General features: G+C 38.1%; 1 protein-coding gene across 3 annotated transcripts in view; it reads left to right on the top strand.

The window, feature by feature from the left end:
* Nucleotides 1-22,810, top strand: part of CUNH12orf42 (chromosome unknown C12orf42 homolog) — a 192,296-nt gene extending 169,486 nt beyond the window's left edge. For all 3 annotated transcript variants that reach the window (XM_032299490.1, XM_032299501.1, XM_032299510.1), the window contains 2 exons: nt 18,163-18,534; nt 21,945-22,810. In XM_032299490.1, the coding sequence (XP_032155381.1) occupies nt 18,163-18,534; nt 21,945-22,393 (821 nt within the window). In that variant the 3' untranslated portion in view covers nt 22,394-22,810. The remainder of the gene's footprint in view (nt 1-18,162; nt 18,535-21,944) is intronic.
* The last annotated feature ends 5,185 nt before the right edge of the window (nt 22,811-27,995 follow it).

The following is a 27,995-nucleotide window of genomic DNA, read 5'->3' as shown; positions in this document are numbered from 1 at the left end:
AAATGATACAGGATATTAAAATGACATCTCCTAAAAGCTCAGTTGACACGTATACACTTCAGTGCTAATCAACAGCTACTACCTAAAGAGTAAAAAATTACACATTTTAAAGAAATCATCTTTAAAATGATTTTTCTGATTTTTGCTACAGTATTAAAGAGGAGTGGGAAAATCAGTGTGAACACCAGATAAATTTCATTATGTAGAACTCTCTAGAGATAAAATACATCTCAATATACTTTGTGTCCTCTAGAAAATAAGGTAATATTTAATTCACCAAATATGATACTAAGTCATGTTGAATGACTGCATTATAATATGTTATATGCTAGACTTACCAAAGAGAGTATTTCTTTTTAATATCCAGGGCTGGGGTATAACTCAGTTCTTTGGATACTAGCTTTCGTTTTTCTTATTTTCATTTTAAATTTGAATTCCAAAAATAGAAATATCAGAGGAAAGAGAGAAACGTATACTCTCACACAAATTTAATGAGTCTACTTTTACATATTCAGTAGGATGTCTACTTTTCTGATAGTGAGCATCAGAAGCCTCATTCTTACTTCTTTCTTTAAGTTTGTAAACTCTGCCAGGACTATAACTGTGCTATTGTGTCGACATTCATTTCTTCATTTTATTTTGTCTGCACATTCCTGATCTGCTGATCTGCTAATTTCATTTTTCCTGTTGCTAAACTGTATTTTTTTTTCTGAATTGACTGTATGTTTGGCTTTGTGTAGACATAGCTGCACTGTAAGTTGGCCCCCTAATTCAATAATTCACCATGAAGACTGGTTTTCATCCTTACTGTGTTGAACAGGCATCTAATCAACCATTAATTTCCTTTTTGTTGGATGAACATAATAACTATTTCTGTCTTTCTTTCTGATGGGAAACAGAGGCAGAGAGGATCATGGGTTGCCCTAAGTCAGAAAGGGAGGCTATAGAAATCAGTTTCAGGAGTTGTCCTGATAGCATTTAGGAGTGATATAGCAGGAAAAGGCCAGAATTTGGAGGTAAAACAAGAGTTGGAGGAAAACTAATGGGTATATATATGCATCTACAGGACACTAGACATGGCTCTAGGCACTTTATAGCCAGCCTAGAAGATTGGTTCTACCAGTGAAAAGTTGGGCAACTTTAATTTCTGTAAGCCTATTTCTTCACCATCTGCAGAATGGAACAAATAGAATGGAACTGAGCAATATTTTATAACCAGTAGGAAATATGCAATTATGCAACATTGTTACCTGGGGCATTGTCATTGTTACTTTTGTTTTTTTTGAATTTATTAAGAGATGGTAACAAGTTTGGCCATATTTATGAGGATAAAACAAGTCTTTGCAACTTATCAAAGTATCCTTTTCATAAGCATTCCATTTTTTAAGAGAAATAACAGATGAATCTAATGCATTCTTATGAATTTGGACATTTGTTGTGGTGAGACAATTTTAAACCTTTTATAAAAATGCAGTTTCAGTTAATGAAATATAATAATAGCAACTAGTTTTATTAGTTAATTTCAATTAGACATTACAGAGATTTATCTGAACTACACTGCTAAAAAGAGAGGTGGCTGATATATCCAAAGCACATGGAATTTGGGGTGAGGTTGGCCTCAGGGAGGCTCTCAGCCAGTATCTTCAGCAGCCCTAAGACCTCCATCTGTGCCTCTTATTCTGCCTGCATGTCATCTTCTTCTGCTCACTGTAGCCTCTGCAGTGAAAACAGTGAAATATGAAAACATGGCCTCCAATAGCTGCCAGTTGCCAGCATCTGCCTCCAGAAACGAACTGAGATGTGGTCTGTTAAGTCCCAAGGGAACAACAAAAAAAATCCATCAAAGGAGTTTAATTGTCCAAGTGTGAGTCAATTACACAAACCTTGACCAATGACCTATGGTTAGGGGGTAGGGTATCACCTTGGGTGATTTTCTCATTTCAGCCAGAGAAGGGAAGATAAGACTAAGAAAGTTCTCATTTAAACCACTTAACGAGTCATAGGATCACTGACTTAAAGAGTGTGTGTGTTGTGTGTGTGTGTGTGTGTGTGTGTGTGTGTGTGTAGACAGAATAAAAAATAATTACTACGTAAGTTTAATAATGCATTGCCAACCAGAAATTTAATAAAAAACCTTCTTAAGAGTATAGAATGGTTATTTTTATGTGTTAATGCATTTGTTTAAGAACTATAGAACACTCACAGAGTGTGATATGCTAGGCACTGGGCTGGATTCAGAAAAGCATAAAGATGCATGTTCTTCCCTCTAAAAATTTACAACTTTTTTTTTTTAACAAAAAGATATACTCACCTAAGACATTCAGTTATAACATGTCCAGTGAGGATACAGGAAGAAATAACTGGACAGGGAGATTGTTGTGAGCACAAGCAGCAGATGAGATACGTGCTTATTCACTAATCTTTTCCATGTATATTTTTTGCAAATCTCTTAACTAGAAATAAAGTCCAACTTTTTAAAAAGATGATATTTAATGGCCAGAACCCCATATATCTAATATTGAATATAGAACTGTCTCTAAGCAGAATTGTCAGGTGACAAAGCTTGCTATTTGCTCTTAGGTTTAGTATTGAAATCATGTGACGTAATTTAGCTCCATTCAGTTCTATCATTATAGTTTGCTTTGTATAACATTTAGCCAAATGTGACATTGTCAGTAAATTCAGGCCTTTTAGTAAGTTCTCTTTTACCAAATGTATTAACAGTCTAAATCCTACTGATAGAAATTTCATGGATTTACTGGTCTGTACTATTAAGAAGACCCTTGAAGATGCTGAGGTGTTAAAATATGTGATTTCTCAGTGTGGGAAATTATGCCTGTTAGAAGGAGATACCATTTGGTGTAATGATTACATGTTATTAAGTTAATATTTCAATTGGGTTGCCTGGTTATTCTAACCCCCTGTGGCCTGGAGGTATACTCTTTAAACATTATCTTTCACTATAATGTCTGCTGCTGCTTCAAAGTGAAAGGATATTTGTTGAAAGAGGAAATCATCACTCAAGATCATCCGCCTTGTTGGTGTCACCTGTCAGCCTAATACATTTATGTGGACAACAGTAGATTCTGACAGAACTTATAACGTTTTCTTTCTCGGTTGTGAAATATGATGGATGTGCCATACCGGTAACCTTTACACAAGGCCACATGTTAATATTCAGGACCTCCCTTTTGTTGGCCTTGAACAATGGCTGTCATTAAGAAAGCTTGGTTTGCCAATATGCCCTCTGTTAGGATGCTGGACCACTCCTGATTGGTCACCAGGAAGTATCATGTGCCTTTGATGGAAATGACATGGAAGATGTATGGTCAAAGTGCTGTGCTCAGCACCACTGCTGTGCAGAGGAGAAAACCACTATGACCCAAATAGCCCTGCACTCAAACAATGTCGCACCAACCAAAGACAACATATTGGGAAGAAAAATGCTTGTAAACCGCGTGTGTTAGAAGATGTATTGGCCAGACGGCCATAGGGCAATCTTTGAACTATTGAAATCTTTAGAAATATTGTTTGGTTCTGAAACAATACTTACAAACCTAATTAATCAAGCATAGATGGTTTATTTTCAGGCTTTCCACAGTGTGTTGCTTTAATTCAAGAATAGGGTCTGTCGGGTTCTTTTGCTGTTTCACAGAGGCATTGCAAAAACTCAGCATGGGTATTCTTGTCATACAAGTTGAAGCTCTAAATTTCAAAATAATATCTATGTAGATCTCTGGTGATCCCTTCAACAAAGACTAGGGTTGGGGGGGTAGCCTGGATTTCTTTTTCAATTGTTTCCAGCTCCCTGTGTGACTTTTTTTCCACTCTTCTCCTTAATTTTATTCATCAGAATTATTTATCCATAGAATCATTTAAGAAAGGTCATCATTCCTGTTGAATTCTCTAGCATGAGGGGAAAACATTTTAGCTTCTTTTTTCTTAAAGAATAAACATAAGGAAAGGTTGGTTTCCTGAATATGTGCTGTTGAATGATGTGATTTAAAATGTTCACATGTACTGCCCTTGCCATCTTAATATCAGCCCATTTCTCACCCTAATATGTTCTAAAAGAATCCGTGAGAAATTGTATATTCTCAATTGGGGAGAATGAAAGACTTGGAAACGGCCTCATATAAGAAAGCTAAGGTGTTGTCTGGATTGATAATGTAGGCAGGTAGCACAGGCCTTTTGTGTCTTAGGAAGCAGTGGTTGACATAATCATTTAGATGAAACAATAATTCAAGTACGTAATCGCATGCAAAATAATGCTTCACTAGAGTTTTAGCACGATGTGAAATATTACACTGTGGCATAGCAGTTGAATGGTGTGAGTACAATCCCTGAAGGTCAACTCCTGGTTATTCATTTAGAGGCAGATTATTGACATTGTGTATTCTCCAAGAGCTCCCCACTGTGTCCTCCAGGGCTAGTCACAATTCCCCAGCTGGTTAGAATACACGGGGCAGGAGAAAGGAAAGGGACTGAAATTCAGCCCACAATTATACAGTTTGTAAGCAATTCAGATGAAAGATTTGGTGGGAGGAGAGATGTTCAAGTTCATTCTTTGTCAGGAAAATACAAATTAAAACCACAAAGCAGTATCATTTTCTACCTGACAGAGGCAAAAATTCAAAAATGCAGGTAATAGCAAGTGTTGGCAAGGATATGGAACAAAAGAAAACTGTGCACACTGCTTGTAGGAGTGTAAATTGGTATAAACATTTTGGAAAACAATGGATATTCTATAATAAGATTGAAGGTATGCACACCCCATGACTTGGCACTCCTAGAGAAACTAAGGTACATGCACAAGAAGACATATACAAGAGTGTTCATAGAAGCCTTGTGTGTAGTACATTTTTTTTTTTTTTGACATGGAGTCTTGCTCTGTTGCCCAGGCTAGAGTGCAGTGGTGCGATCTCACTGCAACCTCTGCCTCCCAGGCTGAAGCAATCCTCCTAACTCAACCTCTGGAGTAGCTGAGACTACAGGCACATGCCACTACATCTGGCTAACTTTTTGTAATTTTTATAGAGACTGGGTTTCACCATGTTGCTCATGCTGGCCTCAGACTCCTGGACTCAAGCAATGTACTCACCTCGGCCTCCCAAAGTGCTGAGATTACACACATGTGCCACCGTGCCCAGCCTGTTGGTAATATTAAAACAAAAACAACATAAAACTGGGATTCACCCTGTGTCTGTCAATAAGAGAATGGACAAATACATTGTGGATACTCATATAATGAAATTGGGTGAGTCTGGGGCTTTTTATTTTCTTTAAACTATGTATATGGTAACATGTGTATGTATACCATTTTGTACATATGATATTAAGTTGTAATATGTGAAATTGCATATATTTGACCATTTTTGACCTACAAAATAGCAATTTTGTATGGTATCATAGTGTTTCAAAAGGTAAATAAATGAAGTTCATTAAAGAAAAAAAAATTTCAGTGTAGTTTAAAAAAACTACTCAGAAACTCACAGGTTTATTAAAGTTGGAGAAGCCTTTGTTGATAATTTTTATTTTTCTATAGATGGGGAAACCAAGGCCTAGAGACACTCATTCAATGAATCAATGTATCCACTAGAACCAAATGCTCTGGCTCTCAGACCAATGTTTTTAAAATTATATCTCATGTTTGAAACAATTTGTAGTCTAGCCCAGACATTTAAAAATAAAACATTCCAATATAAATCTGTGTCCCTAAGCTGGAGATTTTCTGTGATTTACATGCAACTGAATAAGGCTGATGATGTCATGGGGAAGAGGCGGTATTGTGGGAGGAGGATAATTAATACTCTGCAGTCTTCTGTTGCATGATGAGAGGCTGACCCATGCGTCTCTTTACTGGGAAGTGCAGGTGTTTGAGTGATATTGGGAGAAGGAATATCCCTCTCTCAGGAAAAGGAAAAGGCACTTTTTTTGCAGTTTATTTATTTATTATACTTTAAGTTCTGGGGTGCATGTGCAGAATGTGAAGGTTTGTTACATAGGTATACATGTGCCATGGTGGTTTGCTGCATCCATCCCCCCGTTATCTCCATTGGTTATTTCTCCTAATGTTAGCCCTCCCCAATCCTCCTACCCCCTGCTATCCCTCCCTAATCCCACCAGTCCTCACAGGCCCTGGTGTGTGATGTTCCCTTCCATATGTCCATGTGTTCTCATTGTTCAACACCCACTTATGAGTGAGAATATGCGGTGTTTGGTTTTCTGTTCTTGTGTCAGTTTGCTGAGAATGATGGTTTCCAGCTTCATCCTTGACCCTGCAAGGGACATGAACTCATCCTTTTTTATGGCTGAATAGTATTCCATGGTGTATATGTGCCACATTTTCTTTATCCCCTCTATCATTGATGGGCATTTGGGTTGTTTCCAAGTCTTTACTATTGTAAACAGTGTTGCAATACACATACATGTGCATGTGTCTTTATAATTGAATGTTTTATAATCCTTTGGGTAATTACCTAATAATGGGATTGCTGGGTCAAATGGTATTTCTATTTCTAGATCCTTGAGGAATCGCCACACTGTCTTCCACAATAATTGAACTAATTCACACTTCCACCAACAGTGTAAAAACGTTCCTATTTCTCCACATCCTCTCCAGCATCTGTTGTCTCCTGATTTTTTAATGGTCACCATTCTAACTGGCATGAGATGATATCTCAATGTGGTTTTGATTTGCATTTCTTTAATGACCAATGATGATGAGCATTTTTTTCATATGTTTGTTGGCTGCATAAATGACTTCTTTTGAGAAGTGTTTGTTCATATTATTTGTCCACTTTTTGATGGTGTTGTTTGTTTTCTTCTTGTAAATTTAAGTTCTTTGTAGATTTTGGTTTTTAGTCCATTGTCAGATGGGTAGATTGTAAAAATTTTTTCCTGCTCTGTTGGTTGCTGGTTCACTCTAATTATAGTTTCTTTTGTTGTGCAGAAGCTCTTAAGTTTAATTAGATCCCATTTGTCTATTTTGACTTTTGCATTGCTTGTAGTGTTATAGTCTTGAAATCCTTGTCTATGCCTATGTCCTGAACGGTATTGCCTAGGTTTTCTTCTAGGGTTTTTGTGGTGTTAGGTCTTAGGTTTAAATCTTTAATCCACCTGGAGTTAATTTTTGTTTAAGGTGTGAGGAAGAGATCCAGTTTCAGCTTTCTGCATGTGGCTAGACAGTTTTTCAAACATCATTTATGAAATAGGGAATCTCTTCCCTATTGCTTGTTTTCTTCAGGTTTGTTAAAGATCAGGTGGTTGTAGTTATGTGGCATTACTTCTGAGGCCTCTGTTCTGTTCCATTGGTCTATATCTCTGTTTTGGTATCAGTACCATGCTGTTTTGATTACTGTAGCTTTGTAGTATAGTTTGAAGACACATTTTTACTTAGCAGAGTACCTGAGCTGTGACAAATGCCTGTTCCTTTTGTAACAAATTTACTTTCCCACATCCATGGCAGACATCAGTAAATGCTCCATAAACCAAGACACAATCCTAGAACTCTTCTTGAAAATTTGGTGCCACAGCCAAGCTTGGGGGACTGGTGTTTGAGACAAAACTTGTTTGCCATCTTTGACTGGGGCAAGCCACTGTGGTGACTAGAGCTGGAATAAATGAGTATGATAAACTAAGCAATGTGGACCAATCTCTGAGGAAAGAAAAGTGAAGTGGTTTCCTCAGAGAACTCTGCAGAAGAGGATGGAGGCAATGTGGTGACATGGAGAAGGGTGACACTATAATACTGAAGAGTATTCATTGGAGAGATGAGGGATTCATTAATTCATTCCTTTTTTTCCAGTATAAATTTTTGAGAACTTACTATGTGTCAAGTGCTTAGGATATAACTCAGAGCTGGTACTTACCCTCATGGAGCTTACACTCTAGTGGGGGAAATGACCATTAAACTTGTAAACAGTTACACATATGGTATATTGTTAATCAAATAAAAATAAAGCAGGAAAAGGAGACATGATGGAGGGGACAGGGGGCTTTTATTGGAATGAAACAGGGAGTAAGCTCTTTTAGGAGGAGCTATCTTTTAGATCAATCAAGAATAAGACAAAAAAGATTTCATATTATTTATTCCTTCTCCAAGTTTTTTCTTCTTTGTGTAGATGAATTTATGACCTATACTATTTTCCCTTTCCCTGAAAAACTTCTTTTAACCTTTCCTGTGGGCAGGTAGGTTGGCAATGAATTTCCCATTTTTGTGTGTGTCTAACAGTCTTAATTTTTCTTTCAGTGCTGATATATAATTTTGCCAGATATAGAATTCTGGGTTGACATTTTCTGTTTTTCAAGATTTTAAATATTTTATTCCACTCTTTTCTTGGCTCTCATGATTTCTGATGAAAAGTCTACTATAATCTCTTTTCAATTAAGTTTTAAATTGACAAATAAAAATAGTTTGTGTGTGTGTATACCATTTATATCAGTATATATATCTGTCTCAGTACAGATATATATACACACACACACACAATACTGTATGCATATATGTATATACTGTATCTGTACTGTGTGTATATATATATATATATATATATATACATACTGCATCAGTGTGTGTGTATATATACATATAAAAGCATTTTGTGTGTGTATATGTGTGTGTGTATATATATATATATATACATACAGTGTGTATATATATACATATAAAAGCATTTTGTGTGTGTGTGTGTATATACATATATAATGTGAAGTGTGATGTTTTGAAACATATATATACCTGTGGAATGGTCCAATCAAATTAATTAACATATGTGTTATTTTATATACTAATTTTTTGTGGTGACACCACTTGGAATCTGTTCTCCTGGCAATGCTCAAAACATAATACGATGTTATTAATTGTAGTCACCATGTTGTTCAATAGGAGTCTCACTGTAAATGTTATTCTTGTTCTTCTGTAAGGTGTGTGTCTCCTCTAAATGTTCTAAATGTCCTCTGAGATGTCTGGATCTATTGTTTTGTGTCTGTCATTAATTTTGGAAAGTCCTTAGCCATAATTATTTCATACATTTTTTTCCTGTTCCATTCTCTCCCTCTGTTTCTCCTTCATGTATTCCAATTATGTATCTGCTGCACCTTGGAAAATTGTCCCACAGTTCTTGTATGTCCTGGAGTTTTTTCTTCTCTTTCCATTTTAGTTTGGGAAGTTCGTATTGACCTGTCTTGAAGTTTATGGATTCTTTGGCCATGTCCAATCTACAGATGAACCCATTGAAGGTACTTTTAAATTTATGTTACAGTGTTTTTTATTTATAGCATTTCTTTTTTATTCTTAGAGTTTCCATCATTCTGTTTACCTTGCCATCTATTCTTTTATTTTGTCTACTTGTTCTATAGAGCCCATATTAATCATAGTTATTTTAAATTCTGTATTTGAAAATTCCAACATCTATGTCATATCTGAATCTGGTTCTTAGGCTTGCTTTGTCTCTTTAGGATGTATCTTTCTGTGCCTTTGGTATGCCTCATAATTTTTTATTGAAAGCCAAGCGTGATGTATCAGGTCATAGAAACTGGGAGAAACAAATCTTTAGTATGAGGTTTTATGTTAAACAGGCCAGATGTCGAGTTGTGTTTAATGTTTGTTGTAGCTGTGGGGACCAGAGGCTTCAGATTTGTCCAGTGTTCTTTCTTTTTCCTGTCCTCTAGACTTTGAGATTCCCTAACTACCCTTTCACACAGAGAGGCTGCATCTTGCAACATGTTAAGCTGCAATCCACTGTTATTACACTGAAGCCCTGTTGGTGTGATGATAAGGTGTAGTTGAGGGGAAAGAGTCTATAATCTTATGATTAAATCTCAGTCTTTTAGTAAGTGTGCCTGTGACCTTCACAAGTGTTTCTCAGCATTTCTTCTCCCTCTCAGGTAAGTAAGACAGGAAGGCTAAAGGTGGCGGGAGTGGGAAAGATTCCCTTCCCTCAGCTAGAACAAGGCCCTAATATGCTTTTGTTATGAAGAATTCCCTGGGTGTACTTCACAGTGATTACTCTTCTCTTCCTGCTGTCAAATCCGTGAAGGAATCTTTTTCAGATTTTCGCCTTGGGAAACTGGTGGCGTTCCTTGAGGCAAAACCCCCTAAAATATAGGTTCTCTCTAAACCTGGTACCCAGAAGTTTTTTCTTCTCAAGTTAGTCTATAACTAGCCTCCAACGGCTCATCAAATTTACCTTTTAAATACACCTACCAGTTTACCAGTTTACCTAGAGGCTTTTGCCCTAGGTAAACAGATCTTGGTTTGACTGTCCGTATTCACTGTACAAAACTATCAGGCACACCAAAGTTGCCATCACCTTTCACCTGGTGACTGCTGACTGGCTTCTGCTCTCAAAACCCTTGATTGCTTTCTATCGCATATTGTACAACATCCCAGCACCTCTCCTGCCCTTTCCCCCCAGCCATCGGGGCTGCTCTCAGTTCTGAAAACACATCTTAGGCCTTGTCAGGCTGGGATACTCTTTTTTCCCGTTCCTGAAATGACTAAACCCTTTTCAGCCTTCAGGTCAGTCTCAGATTAAATATCATCTTCACAGGTATCCACTCAGGTTTCTCTGTCTCAGCACCTTGTTTTTCATTGATATCACTCACTACTATTTATAACCATGTAATTGTGGCCTGCTTTTGCCATCTTCCCCTGTAGATTGCAAGCCCTATGAGGGCACACATTTGCCTTATTCTGTCATATCTCCAGGGTCAAGTGCAGGACAAGGCACATAGTAGTCATTCAGTAAATATTTTTGAATGAAGAATTGCATAAGATGAGGCAAACCCTGGATGGATGAAAACTATATAATTTTCTACTTGAGTCCTTGCTACTGAAAGAGGTCATTCAGGAGCTATAGAGGGAGAGAGGAAGAAATAGTTTCAGTAACGATAACAACAATGATATAATAACAGCCAAGACTTGCTGAGTATGTCCTATGTGCTAGGTACTGCTCTAAACTCTTGTTTTTTAATTCATTTAATCTGCATACCAAGCCTGTGTGATAGGCATTATTATCATTTTTATTTTACGAATGGGAAAACTGAGGCAGAGAACACTTAAGTAGCTGGGCCTAGGTAACACAGCAAGGAAGGGCAAAAGCATAGATCTGACTTGAGCAGTCTGGGTCCAGTGCTTGTGCTCTTGGCCTCTGACCTCTGCCACTTCTTGGGTGTGGTGCATCTCAGACCCTTTCTTTCTTCACTTCAACCCTATCAGCTTAAAAATGACTTAAACTCCCCAGCTAGCTGAAAAGCTGAATAGGAGATAGCAGACTTCATTAAACCCCATTATGTGTTCTAAGAATATTTTTTAAAGTGTAACACTGGAGTTTTAGCATTAATAGAAAACCTATTTGAGGTTTATGTTAGACTTTAGATATGCTGGAGATGAAATCAATTAGCTTCAACCTCTTTTTTTGGAGGGAGGATGGAGTTTTGCTCTTGTTGCCCAGGCTGGAGTTCAATGGCACAATCTCAGCTCACTGCAACCTCTGTCTACCAGGTTCAAGCGATTCTCCTGCCTCAGCCCCCCAAGTAGGTGGGATGACAGGCATGTGCCACCAGACTCAGCTAATTTTGTATTTTTAGTAGAGACGAGGTTTCTCCATGTTGGTCAGGCTGGTCTTGAACTCCCAACCTCAGGTGATCCACCTGCCTTGGCCTCCCAAAATGTTGGGATTATAGACATGAGCCACTGTGCCTGGCCCAACTTCAAGCTCTTATTTGTGCCTAGAGAAAAAGGCAAAATGAGCTTTGGGGAATTAATTGTCTTTGTTTCACTTCTCCTTTTGGGAGGGACAATTGCCTCTAGTTTTTTCATAATATGAACATGCTAGAGTTACAGGCATGACAGAGAGGAAAAGATGGTGTGAAAAAATGAACACATTGAAGTTATTTTTTAAGGGATAGCTACAAGAAGTGGGTGTGATGTGGTCAGCTCCCTGGTATCTTAAAGGGACTGAAAGTACGGGAGTTACCATACTTGTCTTTTTCTATTGAATCAAAACTGAAAATGAATACATCAGCTTTTGTTATGATTTATCATGAACTGCTCTATAGCTCAAAGGGAATGAGAAGTTGTTTCCGTAAAATGCACTCTTTATTTTATTGTACCTTGAAATCTTCTGCCACAATATTACTTGAAATAAAATTGGCAACAGATGGAAGTCCTGTGCTGCAAAATAAGACACAGAGATGCTTACATATTAAAATAACTGGCAAAACTTGAATATTGGGAAGAATTTTTTAACAATCAACACACCAAAAAAACCCCAGGTGTATCAGTAGTTGGGAAAAGTTGTGCCCTTGATTCAGCAGCTGAGGAAGCTGGAGGAAGCAGTTAAGAATATTGGCCCTTGGCTGGGTGCAATGGTTCACGCCTGTAATCCCAGCACTTTGGGAAGCCGAAGCAGGCGAATCATGAGGTCAGGAGTTCGAGACCAGCCTGGCCAACATGGTGAAGCCCCATCTCTACTAAAAATACAAAAATTAACTGGGCGTGGTGGTGGGCACCTGTAATCTCAGCTACTTGGGAGGCTGAGGCAGAATTGCTTGAACCCAGGAGGCGGAGGTTGCAGTGAACCAAGATTGTGCCACTGCACTCCAGCCTGAGTGACAGAGCAAGACTCTGTCTTGAAAAAAAAAAAAAAAAAAAAAGAAAGAAAGAATGCTGGCTATTAAGAGGCAGATGTTTTAAACTCTGATCCTGCCCATTTTATTCACTGGAACTTTGGGCAATGTAGAGAGTACTTGACCTTTAAAAGATACCATTTCTTCTTCTGTATGTTAGAAATTATGCCAATAGCATTTTCTACGGGCCAAGGCATGGACAATAGAGCAGGGCCTGGCCGATGGTCAGTGGCCAGTATTTGTTAGTTGTTAGCACCATGACCACTAGCATCCACCTTGCTTCATTACACCCAGTTCACAGGAGTCATGTGTGTCCTCTGTCACTACTGGCATTGATTGTGTAGTAGAAAAACAAAACTCTCCCCAAATTTTAAGACCTGGGTCCTAGACTCAGCTTCTTCACTGCCTAAGAGCGGGGGTGTAACAAGATACTTCCTCTATTTGAATCTCCGTTTCCTCCTCAGTAACATGAGTGAGCTGGAAAGTTTTTGTGAGGCTCAAGCGGAGTTATGGTATGCAAACAAAATGTAAAGGAACATGCAAGTTAAGGAGCAAATAATGCAGGTTTCTGAAATGAGGATCATCTATAGAAAGATGCCAGAGGAGAAAGACTTTACCGATTGTATAGCTGTAGTATGTTCATGATCGTTTCACTGAATAAAAACAACAGCACCTGAAATCTCTGATGAGTGACTGAGATCGGTAGCTCCCTGCCCTTATAATACGTTTTCAACACAGAAGGACTTACCATGAACAGATACTGGGGTCCCACTCTCACTGATTGGTCAAGGGTGGGAGCATGTGTTTGTATTTGTTAAAGCATGTCAGGTATTGTCTGATATGCAACAAGCATTGAGAAATACTGTATTCGATGCAACCGATGTGTCACGTAACGAAAAGCACCGGACCTTAAGTCATGGGGTATGGATTTGGGCTCAAGTTCTATCACTATCTAGAATGGTAGATTTGAAAAATTATAAAGAATACTATTAATAAAAGCCATTGGAGATCGCAAAAGGACTTTCCATTTCCAACAGTCTCTGTTTCTGGTTGTTTAATGCCAAAATAATTGGTTGCTCTAGCCACTTGGGGAACCTGGTAGTTGCAGTTGTATCATAGAGGTAACCCCAAGTTCATTCAGGAGTCTGAGAGACCAGAAGCCTCTGGTTTGCTGTGCTGAAGTTCATTTTGCAATAAATCAGCTGGTCAACTTAGTCTCAAAGTGATCCATTCTATTGGCCTGGGTAATCATATAATCACTGGGTAGTACCTAGTATATGGTAGAAGCTATAAATATTGCTTGAAAAACTAAATAAATAAGCACAGTCTTCACCTGTCCCAACGTCATACCTAGTGGCTTTAACAATTATTCCCTATACTTAAGTATAGGGAATACACACAAACACACACACACACAGACACGCATGCACACACACACAGTGCCTGTTAATATTGCAGATTCAAAGTTACTTTCTCTTCTGAGAAGCAGTGAAATTCTTGATGCACAGATCATAAGATCCAGTTTCATGAAGGTATTTAAACAGAGGTGGATATTGAAGTTGGTGGAGGCTCAGCCTCAGATGTCCTTTAAGATCTCTTTTAACCCATAACTCCTGGAACGCAAAAAGGTATAAAGTGCCTCAGGCCTTCCATCTTGTTCTTGATATTTGAACAACAGAACAAGGGCAGATAGAATGCTATTGGTTCTAGTGTTGTTTGTTTTCCTTTAAGATCGAGAGATCCAGTGCTACTGTTTTGAAAAATTCTAAATGTTTCTCTGCATTTGAGAAGGCCTGCTAAATTTGTCTACCATTTCAAATTCTGGTAGACATTTTTTAAGATGAAATGAGGCAAGCAATTAAAATGAAAATGAAAAGCCTAACGTGTTGGAGGTAGACCAGATTTCTAGAGTTCTAAAATCGGCTTGTGCAGAGGGTTTGCAAATGCATTCCCACTGTTCTAAGCTGAATATTTATAAAATCATGTTCTGGGGTGAAGATTCTATGAAAGGAGGTAATTGATAGTGTGGCCTTTACAAGGCTGGCATAGGCGAAAGACACAAATTGGTGGCCTGTGATGATTCCAAAAGCAGTCATGCTTTGTGTATCTCACACTACATTTAAAAAAAGCTGAAATGTTACCAACATTTAAAACTCAGGAGTTTTTCATATGCATAAAAATATTTATTTCTACTTTTCCTGAAAATCCAGAAAGACTATTATGCATTGCTGTAAAGAAATACCTGAGACTGGGTCATTTACAAAGGAAAGAGATTTAATTGGCTCCAGAGAAGGGGAAATAGTCATGTCCCATGGCAAAAGTAGGAACAAGCAAGAGAGAGAGAGAAAGAGAGAGAGAGAGAGAGAGTGAGAGTGAGAGAGTGAGTGAGGGTGAGAGAGAGTGAATGAGAGAGTGAGTGAGAGTGAGACAGTGAGAGAGAGAGAGTGTGTGAGAGAGAGAGAGAGTGAGAGAGAGAGAGAGAAAGAGAGAGTAGGGGAGAAGGGGAGGAGGGGAAGAGGTGCCACACACTTTTAAATGACCAGATCTCAGGATAACTCACTCACTATCACAAGAACAGCACCAAAGGGATGGTGCTAAACCATCCTCCTACCAGGGTCCACCTCCAACATTGAGGATTGCGATTCAACATGAGATTTGGGTGGGGTACAAATATACAAACTATGTCAACTGTCTACAGTGGACCCACATTCTCTCATGGCAATAAAACACAGGATCTGAAGGTCTCTGACCCCTTATCCCGGGACATATCACCCCAGGGTATCTCCACTTGGACCCTTCTTTCATTTGTCATCCTTCTGGCCTCTGAAAGCATTTGCTTTGGTCTCCCCTCTCAGACAAAGCTGTAGCTCAAGAGGACTGTGTCTGGGCACCTGGTGTGGCCAGCACCCTCTTTGCCCTCAGTGCAGAATATGTATCTTGCTACAAGCCGTTACACACCAGCACGGTCGCTTCTACCTGGTAGAGCTCAAGAGCTCTAACCTGTTCCTTCTTCCATTTCATACCTACCAATTCCTGGTTTTCCCTCTTTTTAACCCCCCAAATCTAGACACTTTCTATTTGAGCGAAAAGGGCTGATATTAATAATTACAGTTGACCCTTGAACAAGGCAGAAATTAGGGGTGCTGACCCCTCATGCAGTTGAAAATCTGCCTATAATTTTTGACTCCCTCAAAACTTAGCTACTAGTAGTCTTCTGTTGACTGGAAGCTTATTGGTAACATAAATAGTCGATTAACATATATTTATTATATACTGTATTTTTCAATAAAGTAAGCTAAAGAAAAGAAAATGTTATTAAGAAGATAATAAAATATTTACTATTCATTAAGTGGAAGTGGCTCATCATAAAGGTCTTCATCTTTGTCTGCATGATGAGTAGGCTGAAGAGGAGAAGGAAGAGAAGGGGTTGATCTTGCTGCCTCAGGGGTGGCAGAGGCAGAAGAAAATTCCCATATATGTGGACCTGCCCAGTTCCACCTCGTATTGTTCAAGGGTCAACTGTGCTCTGGGACAACATGTATAAATTGGAACTAGGTAATTAGTTTTCCAAGGCTGCTATAAGAAAGTACTACAAACTGCCTGGCTTAAAACAACATGAATTTATTTTTTTCACAATTCTGGAGACCAGAAGTCCCAATTTAGGTATTAGCAGGGTTGCCTCTTTCTGGGGATTCTGAAGAAGAAAGCCGTTCAGCGCCTCTTTCCTAGCTTTTGGTGGTTGTTGGTGATACTTGGTTCTCCTTGGCTTGTAGGTACATCCCTCTAATCTCTGCCTCCCTTATCACATGGAATTCTTCCTGCATGTCTGTGTCTTTGTTTTCCTTTCTTATTAGGACACCAGTCATATTGGATTAAGGACCACCATTTTTGCCTAGTTATATTTGCAAAGACCTGATTTCAAAATAAGGTTACATTCACAGGCATAGGAGGGTAGGACTTCAACATACCTTTTAGGGGACACAATTTATACCATAGCAAGCTAGGTCATTTGTTCATGCTACCTCAGGCCCAGTGCCTTCCTGCAAATTGCCCTTTATTTGCCCAGACAAGTCTGCTCAACACCTCACCCAATCAGATCCCAAGGCTCTAAATATTTATCCTTCCTCATCCTGTTCTCTCCACGACTAATCTCATTCCATGTTACTGTTAGGTGACAGGTCATCTGATTAAATAAATGGTAAGGAATGCTGAGCTACATTGACTCTCTGAAGTGTATCTGCATTGTCTAATTAAAGATAATTTCTGAATTATAAGAGTAATACATATTCAGTGCATAAAATTTGAATATTACACAGACGTTACCCAGAGTTTGAATTATACCTCTGAGAAACAACTGTTAATTTGATTTTCTTCCAGTTTTTATTCTTTGCCTCTTAAAAATCAAAATTGTATAATTGTATGTATCATTATAATTAAGCATTTTTCCATATAAACTCTAGTATACTATATAATCTTCAACATTTGTTAAGTGTTTCCTAAGTGCCATCTATTACCCTAAGCACTTTATGTGCATTATCTAATCTACAATTAATAGTTGCAATATTCCTAGAGGTCGATATGATTATTCCTATTTTACAAATGAGAAACTGAGGCAGAGTAAACCTAGAGACTCTTGTCCTAGCTACACATGTAGTATTTTGTAGAATCAGGAGTCACACCCAGCTCACCAAGCTTCAGAGCTTGCATTCATACCACTGTGAAGAATATCTTAACTTAGAAACAAACCATAATTCATTTTTATTTATATGAAAGCAAGAATCTCAAAAAGAATTGGCTTGGGTAATAAGATAAAGGCAAATGAATCTTGTATCTTTTCATTCCTTTCACAGCACCCCTCTCCCCAAAAGAGATCTCAACACTCAAATCTCAATCCTACATTTGCATGTACACACAAACACACACATGTACACAAACATGCACATGTGTCTGTGTCTTCACATGGTGTTCTCTTGTGTGTCTCAGTTTCCTTTTCTTATAAGGACTCTAGTCTTATTAGATTATGGCTTACCCTAATCCAGAATGACTTCATCTTAATTTGGTTACATCTTTGAAGACCCTATTTCCAAATAAGGTCACATGCACAGGTGAGGGGGTTTAGGACTTTAACATATCTCTTTTTATTTTGCGGGGAGGAGACTGGGTGAACACAGTTCAACCCATAAACCTCAAAACTAGCTTTCTGACCTGCACAAGAGAGATAATAATACTATCTGCTAGATATGGTTCTTGCAAGGATTCAGTGGCAAACATGTCTGGGGCCTCACACAGTGCCTGCAATGTAACTAGAACTCAACACAAACATCCCCAATCTTCTACCTCCCTTTCCAGACCCTCCCCTCCTCTTCTCCTACTCAGCTGCCTCAGTCTGTCATTTTTATTTACTTAGAGTAGAAACACAAATCAAGCAATCAAAGGTTTACGTTTATTACCTGACGTCATCCTTCCTGCCGTTAATTTAGCAGGTGTTATTGAGTGCATTTTTCAAACAAACGTGTTTGCCTTTTACAGTATTTTCAGAAAGGACCCAGAGTTCAGTGGAGCGTAAAAGACTACTTTCTACTTGCCAGTACATAGTCCCCAGGTCTTCTGTAAGCACAGTTTCTTTTGATGAAGAAAGCTATGAAGAACTCTGTTCCTCTTCAGCACCATCCAGTGAAACTGACCAGGCTCCACTGATTTTCACTGCCAGAGGAGAAACTGAGGGGAGAGCCAGAGGAACACCCAGACAAGCTTGGAACAGTTCATTTTTGGAAGAACCAGTAAAAAAGCCTAACTGGGCATACTTGGTAAATCCTGTTCACCTGGAGGCTGAGGGCATACAAATGCATAGACACACAAGACCTAAGGGCCAGCACTTGAGCCATCCCAAGAAAAATTCTAGTAAGTATCATGTTGTGATTACTGACTTTTCTTATTTCAACTGGTCACATTTTGTTTTAAACTTCAATATAAACAGAAAACATATTGACTTTATGGTCAGTTCTATTCTAGAAGGTATCATGAGAACTGTAGTAGCCATTCCTCAATGAAAGTCTGCTTGTTGCCAAGCATTATATTGGAGGAGAGAACAGGTGTGAGTTGGTAACAGGTAATTTGCCGATTCGGTTATTGTACCTGACAATAACAGCTATTTTTATCATCACTATTCCAGCCCCATTTATTAAGCTTTCGCCAGGTGCTAGACATTGTGCTAGGCATTTTGTATTATTTTATTGAATCCTCATATAATATTCAGGCAGATCATATTATTATTCCCATTTTACAGATAAGGAATTTGTGAATTCATAGCACAGGGTAGAGGAGGAATGATTCAAAGTAAGGAGATGGCCCAGAAGGGATAAGCATTGAAACCAGAAAGAACAGAGCTCAAATATCAACTCTCCCATCTCAGTTCTGTAGCCACCGTCAAGTCCCATAAATGTTTTTGGAGCCCAGTTTTTTCATCTTAAAAAATGACAATTCTTACTTCAAAGATATATTATGATTAAATGATTTATATAAATAAAATTTCTTGAACATAGTAAGGGCTTAATGGTGGTGGTGATGATGATGGTGGTGGTACTTTTGGTGCTGATGTTCAGATTAGAGGAGAGAAAATGTAAGGAAAAAACGTGGATCTCCAAATATTCTAGGAGCTGTCATGTAGAATAAGGAGAGACTGATGTTGTGTAGTCTTTTCATTTATAGCAAGCTTGTCCAACTCATGGCCTGTGGGCCTCATGCAGCCCAGGATGGCTTTGTATGTGACCCAATATAAATTCATAAACGTTATGAAAAGATGAGATTATTTGTCAGTTTTTTTTCTCATTAGTGTTAGTGTATTTTATTCATGTCCCAAAGCAAGGCACTTTTTCTTCTTCCAGTGTGGCTCAGGGAAGCCAAAAGATTGGACACCCCTGCTTTATAGGGACCTTTTGGGGTAGGTTCCCCTTCACATGTTTATATAGTTTGTTGGGATTGACCAGAGGAGAAAAGAGATATATTTTTGACTCAATACAAAGGAGAACTTTCTTTGAACCAGGAGAGAATGTACTGCATGGGCTAGAAGTGCTCAAGCAGGGGGCTGGGAGACCTTCTTCCAGAAAGGCTGAGTCAGAATCCTTTGTTTCCGAGAGGCTGGGCTTGATGATGGGAAACAGAAGATGCTGGTTGGTTAACACTTTTGGAGTCTTACTATGAACAAGGCAATTATGTTGAAATTGGAATGTACATCTTCAATTTTGATCCACGTGACTCTCCTCTGAGATGGAAGCTATTATTTTCTCATGGTTTAGTGCAGAATCCAGGTTAGAGTATTTCTATATCAAGGTTCTAAACATGACTATAGTAACTCTTGGTTACTGAGCACTCTCTATGTACTTGATGTTTAACATTTTGTCAGGTTCTTTCCTCAGATACTTAGTTTCCTTTCTTGTTTCAAGTCTTTGACTTGAAATGTCACCAACTTAGGTCTTTCTCAACTTCCTTTCTCAGTTTATTTTTCATCATAGTATTTATTACCAGCTGGCACTTAAAATTTATTCATTCACTTGTTAGTCTGCTTCTCTTCCCTACTTTTTATTGCCTGCCATATTCCCTCTGTCCCCTCAAGGTCCAGAATACTGCCAAACATGTACCAGGCATTCAAATATTAATAAATGAATGCACAAACTTAATCTCACTAGCAACCCTGTGAAGTAGGTAATATAATTCCCATCCTTCAGGTGAGAACAAAGAGACTTAGGCCGGGTAATCTGCCAAGATTTGAATCTATGAAGTCCTGATCCCAAAGCTTTATTTCATTATACCACACGGCCCCTTTAAGACAGTTTGTTGCAAAATGTATCATTATTAAATTGCTTTCAGGGAAAGAAATTCTATTTTTTGGTTCAAGATATAGGAGAGCACATCCTGTCTAGGTCATGCCCTGTCGCTCCCAACTCCAAAGCTACATCAGTGTTCTCTGGTGGATTCTTCTTACACTGAATATTGATGGCAGTGCATGGTTCATCTGACAGCGCCAGAAATCCAAATCAACAGCTATTAAGCACCTCGTGTTCACAAAGCAACACACTGGAGATATTAAAATGCCATTCCACCTTTACTTCAGGAAGTGATTCCTGCATTGTAGAATTCAGATTCACAAAAAATTTCATCGTTTAACTTGGGCATGTGGAGTGTGCAGGGGGAGGTGCTCAGTACATACCAGACACAGAACAGAGTGTGATGAACTAAACTGAACCACTTAAAGATAGACTGGCTGTTTGACAGCCACTGTTAGGAAGGTACTATTCATTTTAATTCTTTTACATATTTTTTGAATTTTAGAATGATCTGAGTTGCTCCAAATATTCTAGACATCTACATGCTATTAAAAACCTTTTGAAAGCTTCTAGAAAGTGATTTAAAGCACGTAAATTATCTTAAGTCACTACTGAAGAATTAGATTTTGTATAGGTCAATGGGCAGAATTTCTCAAGTAAAGCTTCATGATTTATCTATGTATTTATATATACATCTTCAAGTTCATATATGCAATATATCATATATAACATGGAAGTTTATATATATATATGAAAATGTAGGTAAAATATATATGTATGTGAATATATATATTCATACACATGTAGCAGTCTTGGCTTTGTTGTAAAAAAATGCATCTTTTGAATGGAAAATGATTTGGTTGGGCAAAGAAAGAAAAAAATCAAACAGTATTAGCGGGTATGGGTGTGTTATGTAGATCCAGTCTTAGGCTATTTTACTGTTTGTTTAAATCTTCAGCTGGTTTGAAGCTTCCGATAAAACTCATGAAGTAACGGCCTCTTTGTATTTAAAAAAATCATCAGTTGTCAGTCTAAAGGGCCTGGAGACACATTTGCTTTTGTATATCTATTAATAACTCCACTTGACAATTTTCCGTTCACACACTTTCCCCTCATTAAAAGTTCGGGCCCTATTTTAGCCACCGATTCTTCTGTGTCTCTCTCTTTAGAAGGTTTGAACAGTTTTCCTTGAAATATAGTTTTCTGAGGATTCCGCAAAAGCTATTTTTTGTTTTTGAGGCATTGGGGAGGTGGTGCGGTGGGGAGGTGGTTTCAAAGAACAAAAAGGAACAGACAGTATTTTTATTTTCTTGAAGAAATGTGGGGAGGCAGGTGAGGATCATGTCAGGGTTTTTGTTTTGTTTTGATTTTCTTCCCCCTCCCACGCCAGCACATTACAAATGTTGATTTCTCGGACATCCAGTTGTCCCAGGGAGCGGTGTGACCCCGCACACTTGAGCCTTATGCCTGCCCTGCTTTGCCTTCCAGGTTCCGCCGCCAGACCTTCCACTGCTATCGGCCTCTGCAGAACGAGCCAGACCCCCTGCGCCCAGCAGAGCGCCGGCCCGAGTAACGCAGAGCTCAAGCCGGAGGAGAGGATGGCAGCCCCAGCAGGCGCTCGGGCACACCCCGACTTCCAAAGCGAACTCCTGGGCGCGTCCGGATATCCCGTCGGAAGAGGCGCGGTTGCCATGGCACCGGATATGCTCCCCAAGCATCCTCATCCCCCGCGGGACAGGAGGCCTCGGGAGGACACCTCCCTCCATGGCAATCTGGCAGGAGCGCCCCTTCCTCTGCTGGCCGGTGCTTCCACCCATTTCCCTTCCAAGAGGTTAATAAAGGTTTGCTCCTCAGCACCCCCCCGCCCAACCCGGCGTTTCCATACGGTTTGTTCACAGGCCCTTTCTAGGCCGGTGGTGAATGCTCACTTACATTGACCGCTGCGAGGGAATTGTTCGGCGAGTGCTGCCCATCTTCAAATCAATGCCGGCTCAGAACAACAGAAAGGGCCTCAGATGTACTGGTTTCCACAGAACCATTGTTAGGCTTTTGTGAAGCATTTTTGAACCTAATAAATAATGTCAAAAGTCCCTAGCGCAACCAAAAATGTTCCTTTTGAAGCATTTCTAATAGTATTTTTGTTCTGCGGTGTCTCCCAGTGTTACAAAGAATTTGTGCCTCACAATAGGGATGGGGTACATCGCGTGCCACTTTGCAACGTGCCTCGTGGGATTGTGAGGACCCCTCTTTGTTTTGCTTTCGCAGGTAAACGGTTTCACTTGCCAACTTTGCCTTTGGCTTAAGCATGTTTTCTAAGGGCCTTTAGAATTTCTAAATAAAGATTTTGGAAAACAATTGAATGTCTGTAATTTAATAATTTAGATGAAATCTGATTATTCCTGATGTGCCCAAGGGAATTTTTCCTGTCGTATTAAGGTTTTAATGTCAGAAACCTGAAGCTGGATTCCAGTTTGAGGCCCTGAAACACTTGGAATCAAGTTTAATGTAAAAGAGGTGCTGAATTTGCTGATTTGTAATAGACAACACTGGAGCAGCTTAGGGAACATTGTATCAAACTGGTAATTTTAGGCAATACCTTTTCTTTTGTTTTAACATAGCTTTTCATTGTAATGGGATGCTGAGACCAACTTCATCAATTGATTTTATGAGTTTAGTTTTTCTCTTTTTAATATACAGGGTTTTTTACTTCAGAAACAAAGAGAAGTGAACGTACCCAGTATGTTTATATGCAGTTTTGCACTCAAATTCCTTGGAATTACCCCACAAGCTTAGATCCATAGAGTTTGATAGATGGAGGTTGTCAAATCTTACTGCATTTAAAAAAAATTGTTTTCTTTAGTTCAAATCAATATACATAGTATGTTTACATTTAAGACATCATAATGTCTCAAGTCCAAATTTAAGTCTCAAGGTTTTGAGAGGAATGAAATGTTATCAGCAATAGCTCCTTGGCATTTAAGAGTCTGTGTAGTCCTTTGAAGACTGTTTACTTCTTTTTTTAATATTAGCATGCTTTAGGAATCAGGCACTTTAAAGAAAAATGCTACCCCTAAACTTTAGAGCTTTCTTGCTACCAGATTAATATGATTTTTAATAATAAATATGCTTTCATTTTTACTTATTTATTAACATAGTTTAATTATAAGACAATGTAGAGGTTATCAATGTTGATTGCTGTGGTTTCCTGAAGATATAATGGCGTCTGCTCATCAGAGTTCATATGACAATCATAAATTCAACTTCCTGCCATTTGGTTGACATAAGTGTGTAGGCAAACTTATGGGCTTATGTAGAAGTTTGATTCTGGAATATTTTAATTTGATATTTAATTATGAATTAACACAACTGATTTTTTAGGTCAATAAATCATTAAGTTATTTCAAAACAATTAACCAAAAATTTGTAATGGTTAATTTCAAGAATAGAAAATGTACCTGATATATTAGATGGATTCCTTCAGCTGTAGAAGGGCAAATTACTGAATTTATTAAAAATGCAAAAAAGAAAGAGAAATCCTGTTCAGAATTGAGAAAAGGGATACAGGCTAAAGATGTCAAATATACGGTATTCTAGAAAAGTTTCCCAAAGTGTGTTTTGTGAAACACTAGTATAGGAAAGTTTGTGAAATGGAGAATCCATAGATAAATATGTCTGAGAGATGTTCACCATGCACCCTCTTAGAGAGTCATAGTAGCATTAGGTCTCTGAGAAATCCCATAATAAAAAAAAAATCTGATAAACTCTGTTTAACCCAATATCCAACAACTTTATTTAATCATGGAATCCTGATAGATTTGTGTGTATGCGTGTGTGTGTGTGTGTGTGTGTACACATGTATGTGTTTTTGAAAAAAACCTATCACTATTTTGTAACACCAGTGTCCTATGCAACACACTTGGGAAAACATTGCTCAAAACTCTGTTCTAAATATACCAAAGTCTGTATAGACTGGAAGGGTTCAAAGTAAGGATTTATTTTCAAATTAGTGAAGTAAAAATCAGGGCTAAAGAAAGAAGCACTTTGAGACCTCATCCTTCCCTGGAGCAGTATAATGAGCTGTCTCTGTTTATTTGTCCTCATTTTGGATGCACGTGTTTGAGAGAAAATTAGTTGATCCAGCCCTGACCGTGCTCTTTAGTGTTGGATGAGAAGCACTTTCAACTCGGACTGTCATCGTTATGGGCTGAAGGGGTACAAGTCCTTCGGAATGACAGCTTCCTTTGTACTAGAACTTAGATACAAATGCACCAAGGTAAACATAGTGAATTCTTTCCAAATACCATTTGTTCTGAAAACTGCTGAATTAAACAGCCATAAATGAAGATGAATCAATTTAAGGAAATAAATAATATATTTTTATATATAACACAGGCAGTGAGGACTAGAACAAGGCCCTATTGTATAAAACAATTGTTTCATAGGTTCTGAGTTACAGTTTGCCTTTATTTCTTTAAGTTGGTTGACTTACGGTGCATTTATTGCCACAAACTATAAGTATCTTTTAAGGAACATAATATGCCACTTCATGGAAAAATATTTTTATGAAAGTTGTTAGAAAATAAGTATTGACAGATATAAACATTTGATACATTGAAGAAACTAAGTATTTAGGATAGTCTGTAGTGAATAATGTTTACAAATAAGGAATCTTTTTATAATATATAAAATAATTATAATAACAGCTAACATTTATTGTGTACTATATACTAGAGACTGTTCTGTTTAATGTGTATTCATTTAGTCCTTACAACAGCTTCATGAAGTAGTTACTATTATCTCCATTTCATAGATAAGGAAGCCTCGTTTTTAATGATAATAATAATAACATACATATACAAATATTTTTAAAAAACTGTATAAGATGTTATTTTATATATAGTACTGTATGATACAGTCTTATAAAAACTAGTATATATGCATATATGAATATGTTCTGTTTCACCCACATCTATAAATCAGTTTTTATACCCTGCTGTTGTACATAAGTGAGTTGAGAATAGAGACTCTACTTATATCCCCTCACCTCCTAATTATGTATTAGAAAGCTGGAAGTGATAATCGTGGGTTGACAACATAGAATACGTTTGAACTCTTTGAAGAGCAAAGCATAGGAGATTATTGTCACATAGTTCTTTTTATTCAAAATAACAATATCCCTGTGAATGAAGGCTCAGAAAATAAGGGAAGGAAAGGTTGTTTTGAGGGTTAGGAAAGATGGCAGCACTTTTAAGATTATTGGAGCTGACCAAAATCAGACTCCTGAAAGGCATGGGATGCTGTAGTGGGAGCATTAAGGAAAAAGCTAGGGTGCTGGAGCTGATCCAGATCTCAAAAGCCAAGGGTGAGTTCCTGTGAATGTGACCTGAACTCAGCTGGCCAGAGTGTCTTCACTGTTAAATTGGGATTACATATTTTGTTTACTGCAAAGGATAACTTGGGGACCAAATTTGCTATCAAATCAAAGCATTTTGAAAAGTAAGAATAGTGTACAAATTCAAATCATTATTTCATGACTAATATCAATAATAATTGGTACATATATTATTATTGTTTATGCAGGGCTGATATAAGAGGTTATAGATCTAATTGCCTTATACTGACATTGAGCACTATTTCTGCTGACTATGTCATCATGTTCCTCCCAAAGAAGTTTTTACTTGCTATATCCTTTGCCTTCATTCCAATAATATGAGGTCATTAGTATTATCCCATTTACCAATGAAGAAACCGAAACACAGGGAGACAAAGCAATTTGGGTAATGACTGTCTCCATCACTCATGCTTGCAAACATTACACTACAATGTCTTATTCAAAGCAAGTTTTATGTTAAAAAAACATTGTATGCAATTGATAAATTTACAAACTGTTCCATTCAGAACCTCTAGTTTAGAAAAGTTCAGTTTGGGATACAGTTTGGATGCCATGTGGTATCCTCCAAATATGGTCTTTCAGTTCAGCTCTCGATAAAAGACTCTAAAACTACCCAGACAAGGAAAGGGATAACATAGTGTTTTTGTAACTACAAATGTGACGTTGAGGATTTGAAGTCACACAGGGACCCAGCAAAGAGTTTGTTCTCAAGAGAAGACATCAAGAAAAATGCTCCAGCCCTTTACCTTGGAGTACTATGTAGCCATAAAAAAGAATGAGATCATGTCCTTTGCAGGAACATGAATGGAGCTGGAGGTCATTATCTTTAGCAAACTAACACAGGAACAGAAAACCAAATACCATATGTTCTCAGCTGTAAGTGGGAGCTAAGTTATGAGAACATGTGGACACATAGAGGAAAACACCACACACTGGGGTTTTTCACAGGGTAGAGGGTGGAGAATGAGAGGAGGGAGAGAATCAGGAAAAATAATGGATACTGTTATGCCTAATATCTGGATGTTGACATAATCTGTACAACAAACTCCCCTGACACAATTTTACCTATGTAACAAACCTGCACATCTATCCCTGAACTTAGAAAAATGCTTCAGAATTCTTAAAGTGTGCAGGGTCCCCCTTGCACAGTCCAAGGTCTTTGTGAAATGTAATTCCCCGCATCCATTCTTTTTCACATTTTTTTTCCATGTTTAGGCTTCCCACTCCTTCTGCTTCCTCCGTTCTCCCATGCTCTGTGTTTTCCCTCCTCTATGGAAATCAATCTGATTTTTTAAGTCAGCGATATTGGGATCATGAAGTGTTACTTGGGTCCTTACCATCCTAGGTACTCTGCGAGAGATTTGAGAAATTTGATTCAACTCAACCAATAGTTATTGTTTTCACCATGTATAAGGCACTCACTGGCTTTGGTGCTGGGAATGTCTGCTACAAAGAACAGAGTCTTCTTCCTTGACTAGCTAAACCTAGTGTGAGGCTTAGTTCTTTCATTTATTCATTCATAAAATATTTACTGAATATCCGCTATGTGCTGGATATGCTTTACTGGAGACAGAATAGCGAAGAGCCATTTTAATGAAGTGAGACCTAGATAGTGAAACATGAAATAATGGCACAATGATATACAGGTCCTTTGATGATAATCCTTTAGCCACAATTGTGAGACCCAAAATCTCTGAAAATTAAAAGTTCATTTTTCTGTCAATTATGAGCCAAACTGAACACATGAGTATTCTCATTTTGTGGGAATATTCATGTATTTCAATGAAGACATAGTAATATATTTGATTATGTAGTACTGCCTTGGACACCCATGGATAGTGTTAAACAATACATGATTTATGTACCATTCCATAATATGTAGCTTATGGCCATAAGATAGACGGAATTCTAAATTCGGAACTCAACCAGTATGTAGGGCTTTGAAAAAAGGATTTTGAAGTTTTAAGGTGAATACGTGCAGTAGAAACTTAGAGGAGGGAGAGATCAGTTCTTGGAATAATCATCGAAGGCTTCCTCTAGAAGAATTTGAACTTGATTTTCAAACCTGGAGGATTTAAAGGGACAAGTAGCAGATAAAATGGAAGTTGCAACCAGGGACTTTTATGGTGCCTAAAACTCACATGTTT

The sequence above is a fragment of the Sapajus apella genome, unplaced genomic scaffold, assembly GCF_009761245.1.
Source record: "Sapajus apella isolate SASKATOON/1434 unplaced genomic scaffold, GSC_monkey_1.0 scaffold2, whole genome shotgun sequence".
Classification (NCBI taxonomy): Eukaryota; Metazoa; Chordata; class Mammalia; order Primates; family Cebidae; genus Sapajus; species Sapajus apella.
The sequence above is the reverse complement of the archived record's forward strand: the minus strand, read 5'-3'. Positions and strand labels throughout refer to the sequence as shown.